The 5,476-nt window shown below is 44.4% G+C and overlaps 1 protein-coding gene across 1 annotated transcript; it reads left to right on the top strand.

Moving 5' to 3' along the window:
- The first annotated feature begins 720 nt into the window (after positions 1-720).
- Positions 721-1,449, top strand: LOC141040746 (uncharacterized). The gene has a single exon (XM_073506860.1). It carries the CDS (start codon positions 721-723, stop codon positions 1,447-1,449), a length of 729 nt encoding a protein of 242 aa, XP_073362961.1.
- Positions 1,450-5,476: the final 4,027 nt, after the last annotated feature.

Raw genomic sequence — 5,476 nt, forward strand, 5'->3', positions numbered from 1 at the left:
TATGTAGCTCTTACAGACACTCAACTTGCTGTTTCAACCATCGGAATGATCCTTTGAAACAAATGCTGTTTGAACTATCGAAATGATCCATTCGAAAAAATGTAGTTCTTATCCTTTGAAAAGTTCACAATTCAAAAAACCAAAAAACAAATAGATTCATTTTAAAAAATCAAACGAAACAAATCAGTTTGTGATTCAAAACCTCTAGCAATGCCATGTTATCAAACTTATTCAAACCATCTAGTGAAACATATCTCAATTAAAAACCAAACAGGACTCTGTTTTCAAGTCCAAACTATATTTACTTCAACTTTTCCTAAACACACACTTGTGCACCGAATAACATAAAAACCGTGCCTCCCTAACCAAGGAAGATTATTAATTGAAAAAAACGTTTTCACAACAAAGGCACGACCATGCATCTGCTGAGTGTTCTACCGTTTACACGACTACTTTCACAGCCAAAGATGGATCACGCGGGAAGCACGCAACGAATAAAAAAATTCAATGAACAAGAAAAGTGAAAATCTTAAAAAAACAGATAAAACAAACCCCTGTTTCCGAAATTATACGCCTGGAACCGCCGCGTGACTAGCAACTTCTCCTTGGCGGTTTCCTATTTTGCACGACAAAATAACCCTTTCACTTTTTCGACTCCATTTCATCCTCTTCCTCGAAAGTTTCTCGCCGGCCGCAATTCACCACCGCATACCTCCAGCCATGGACGACGGGAAACTAACAACACTCACCGAACACATCACTACCCACGGTACAACCGTGCTCGAGGTGGTGTACACCAACGACCCAAGGACCGTGGAGCAGATCATCAAAAAGTACGAAGAATGGCTAAAGGAGGAGAAGAACAAGTTCGTCGGCCTCGACCTCGAGTACACACGTAAGAGCGGTTACATACGACAAGGGATCGCCGTCGTCCAACTTGCCATGCGCGAGCATGTCCTTGTATACCACTACTACAGATCCGAGCGCTCCCAGGCGTTAGTTGACTTCCTGCAACGGAAAGCGGTAACTTTCACTAGCGTCGACACCAGGAATGACAAGACCATGCTTGCCCGTGCATGGATCAAAATTCCAGACGAGCACCACGTCGACATCCAGAGGCTATTCTGCATCAAGGGTGGTGGAGAAAGGGACTCCATGGCTGACCTTGCAGCGGCCATCATCGACCCCTCATACAAGAACATGAAGAAATCATTCCCAAAGGAGAAGCACCAGTTCTGGGAGTGGAAGCCACTTTGCCCAATACACCTTGAGTACGCGGCAAAGGACGGGTATGTTAGCTACGAGTTGTACCGTAGAATCCTAATCATCAAGAACGGGCTACGTCACCTGCACCAACAACCAATGAAAGAAAGACTCCGCCCACGTAAGAGCAATGACGAGGGATCTTCCAGCGGCTGGAAGCGCCGGAAGGGAAACAGTGGTTGGTAAATTGCGAGAAAATGGATGTCTACATTAAACTAGTAGGAACTACTATTATCATAATTTAGATTGTATGAACCTATGTTGTAAATATGTTTGTTGTTGCTCAAAGATGCTGTGTGTATTGTATTACTATTTTACGTTTGAACTTTGAACACAGTGGTGTGCTGATGTACAAATGCATACTACGTTTTGCATGTCTAAATGCAATTAGTAAATTATGTCCCAGTACTGAGCAAGCATATATTGTATCCATGATTATAGAATGGGAGATATCTCGCACGATATTGTATTATAATTTTCATACTCAACCTTTACAAGATGCATCGTGCATTTACAAGAATATGTGATGATATCGTTGTAAACTTTCAGTACAATGCTTATTAAACATTGGCGTGAACAATTCATAAATATTGCAGAAGATCATTCGGTACACAGTCACAAGCGACGAGAACTTTGTTACTTTAACCACATTGAAAAAAATCCTTGCCTCCATTTCACATCAAACACCGCTCCGTCCATTCAGAACATCCTTGCTATTGCACACAGGTTCCTCTCCGTACACCAGTTCTGCACGATGCCACAAAACTAAACTACTGTGTGCAACTGACCTATGTACAAGCGTGACTCACTAAGTGTCTACTCAATCCATGCCTGTGGTGCCACGCACCCGTGACCCTAGAGACTACACACCTGTGCATCATTAACTGAGCCCCTCTCACCAGATATTCGGACCGATGCCTCTACTGTCGTACATCCGTGCCTCTAGAATCTTGACAGCAGCAAGAGGGTTCAAAACCGTGCCTCCACACAACCGTGCTTGTACTGACTGCACTTCCGTGCCTCTGTTTGCTTGATCAACGTGCCTCACATGAAACCCACAGTAACTCTACGTGCTCCGCACGCGTGATCGCCAATGCAACTTTGGTGTTGCACAGACGCGTCTCTCAGTATACCCGTACGTCCACAACCGTGCTTGTACTGACTATAATTCCATGCCTCCATTTTGCTCAATCCATGTGCCTCACATAAAACCAACAGTAACTCTACGTACTACACACACACGTGCCTCTCGCATGAAACCCATAGTATCTCGCCCATACAACTTTGGCGCTGCACACACGTACCTCTCAATATACCCGTGCCTCCTCACGACCGTGCCTGCACTGACTTCAATTCTGTGCCTTCATTTGCTTAATCCACGTGCCTCACATAAAAGAGATGCACAGCCGTGCCTCAGAGTAAACAACACACGTGCCTCTACTGTATTGATAACTATGAGCCCAATTAAATAACATCCGTCCAAAAAACATATTTAAAAGAGATGCACAGTCATACCTCTTCTACAAACATACAACAGCAATGAACACTTAGGTTCATATCGTTTCATATATCTAGATAACATTAAACCGTAGCATAATTTTTAAACAAAATCCATTTATGTTCAAAGGCTATAACTAACATCACTGCGGCAGAAGATTCAAGATAACAACAAGCCTCCCATCACGCTCTTTGAAAGTTATCAGCACCAAGCTGTTTACTTCAATAGACGATGCCTGGAGAAAATCACTGAAACCTTCCTGTTTGAACACCAATCTACTCCCCAAGCCAATGAAGTAGGAGCAAGGAGTGCTCACATATATATCATCATCACCAGATTCCAAAGTAACTTCAAGGGTAAAACGCCAGTCCTAGGAAAAGTCACAAACTCCTCACAACAATACCAGGAATAACCTAACAAAACACATCAAGCTATCAGAAATAGAACAAAAATTCAAAACTATAAATAGAAGAGATAATAAAAATAAATAATCAAACAGAAACAAAGAAAAAATAGTGGAAAAAATCTGACCATATGATGACCATTAACATTCATGGAATCAATCCTGTGAACAAAAGGACAACAGGGTATGTAGACATCATCAAAGAGTTGACACCTCATGAAATACATCTGCTGATAATTAAGAAAAACACCACGGGTGTAATAACAACTCCCAACAAGTTCCATCTCGGAGTCGCTCAAACCATCAAGAGCGACAAAATATAATTACACAGGCTCAAGGGAATAGAAAAATCATCATGTGCAATAAAACAAGCTAAAAACTTCCTTAAAAATAAACCTTACCAACAGACGGTAAAGGAGACAACGCATCTCCACGACCAACATGATAAAAATCAATACCAATCCATGTTCCATAATGTTCAAGCCTAATGGTCATTATATCACGAGGACGAACACCATAATCACTGACCAATCGTTCCCAGGAAGGACCATGGAATTTGCTCCTCAACCGACCATGACTAAACAGAACACCATACAAATAACCCTCATCGCACTGAAAAGCAAATTAGTATCTTCGTCACCCCTCCTTATGGCTAAAGCCCTACACTCCTCGATGTAACGAGCAAGATGAGCTCTAACACTGCACGGAACATACTGCACAACAAATCAAAACAAGGATCATAATCAAAACCTAAACAGCATGAGCAGCACCAAAAGAAATAAGCGTGTGTGCCAAAAATTGAACAATTATAAAATGATATTCTTACAACACGCCTCCAACAACGCCGATCCAGGACCACACTCAACCCATCTACAGAAGAATCAACAGAAGAACACGGGCCACCAGGCATACGGCAAAAAGGACAAGCCATAACTGCAAGGAACACAATGATTATCAAGAACTAATCCCACAAAACCCAGTTGAAACTTGACATCTGATAGTGTTGGTAGTCCCCACCCGTAACTACCCCATAAATCTCCATATCCCGAAAATATAATGGGAACAAAAAGAGAAACGAGAAAGGGAAACAGGGAACCCACGAAGGTAACCGGTAGGGAACGGCGATCACGCAAACGGGAAGCGCGGTCGACGCTAAAGAAGGACCGCCGTAAGAGCAGGCAACAAGCGCGGCGGCCGGGACAGGGGCCGTCGTAACCACGCGACAAGAGCGGCGGCCGCGACGGGCAGAGCCGACGGCAAAGAAAGAACAGTGCTCCACGACGGTTCGCCCACACCTGAGAGAAACAGATCTCAAAACAGATCAAAAGGAAAAACCAGAAAGGGAAACCGCAAACCGGAAAACACGGGAGACGTCGTGTGCGTGACAAGTGTCGCGCGCGAAGCGCCTCGGAAAAGTCTCCCGACCGCTCCGCGCATGACACTTGGCGCGCGGGGAGCGCTCCCCGACTAATCGTTGCGAGGAGTGCTCCTCAATTAGTGATTTCGTCCACCTCATCCCACCACTTCTATCTTTCGCCCACTGATACGTCTCCGTCGTATCTACTTTTCCAAACACTTTTGACCTTGTTTTGGACTCTAACTTGCATGATTTGAATGGAACTAACCTGGACTGACGCTGTTTTCAGCAGACTTTCCATGGTGTTATTTATGTGCAGAAACAAAAGTTCTCGGAATGACCTGAAACTCCACGGAACGTCTATTTGGACATAATAAAAAATCCTTGCAAAAGATGAAGACCAGGGGGCCCACACCCTGTCCACGAGGGTGGAGGGCGCGCCTGCCCCCCTAGGGCGCGCCCCCTACCTCGTGGGCCCCCTGGAGCTCCTCCGACCTCAACTCCAACTCTATATTTTTCTTTCGGGGAGAAAAAAATCAAAGAGAAGAATTCATCGCGTTTTACGATATGGAGCCGCCGCCAAGCCCTAAAACCTCTCGGGAGGACTGATCTGGACTCCGTTCGGGGCTCCGGAGAAGGGGATCCGTCGCCGTCGTCATCATCAACCATCCTCCATCACCAATTTCATGATGCTCACCGCCGTCCGTGAGTAATTCCATCGTAGGCTTGCTGGACGGTGATGGGTTGGATGAGATCTATCATGTAATCGAGTTAGTTTTGTTAGGGTTTGATCCCTAGTATCCACTATGTTCTGAGATTGATGTTGCTATGACTTTGCTATGCTTAATGCTTGTCACTAGGGCCCGAGTGCCATGATTTTAGATCTGAACTTATTATGTTTTCATGAATATGTGTGAGTTCTTGATCCTATCTTGCAAGCCTATAGTCACCTACT

This window comes from Aegilops tauschii, chromosome 2, assembly GCF_002575655.3.
Source record: "Aegilops tauschii subsp. strangulata cultivar AL8/78 chromosome 2, Aet v6.0, whole genome shotgun sequence".
Taxonomy (NCBI): Eukaryota; Viridiplantae; Streptophyta; class Magnoliopsida; order Poales; family Poaceae; genus Aegilops; species Aegilops tauschii.

Coding starts and splice junctions, on each gene's coding strand:
- LOC141040746 (XM_073506860.1), top strand. CDS start 721: ATGGACGACGGGAAACTAACAACACTCACCGAACACATCACTACCCAC.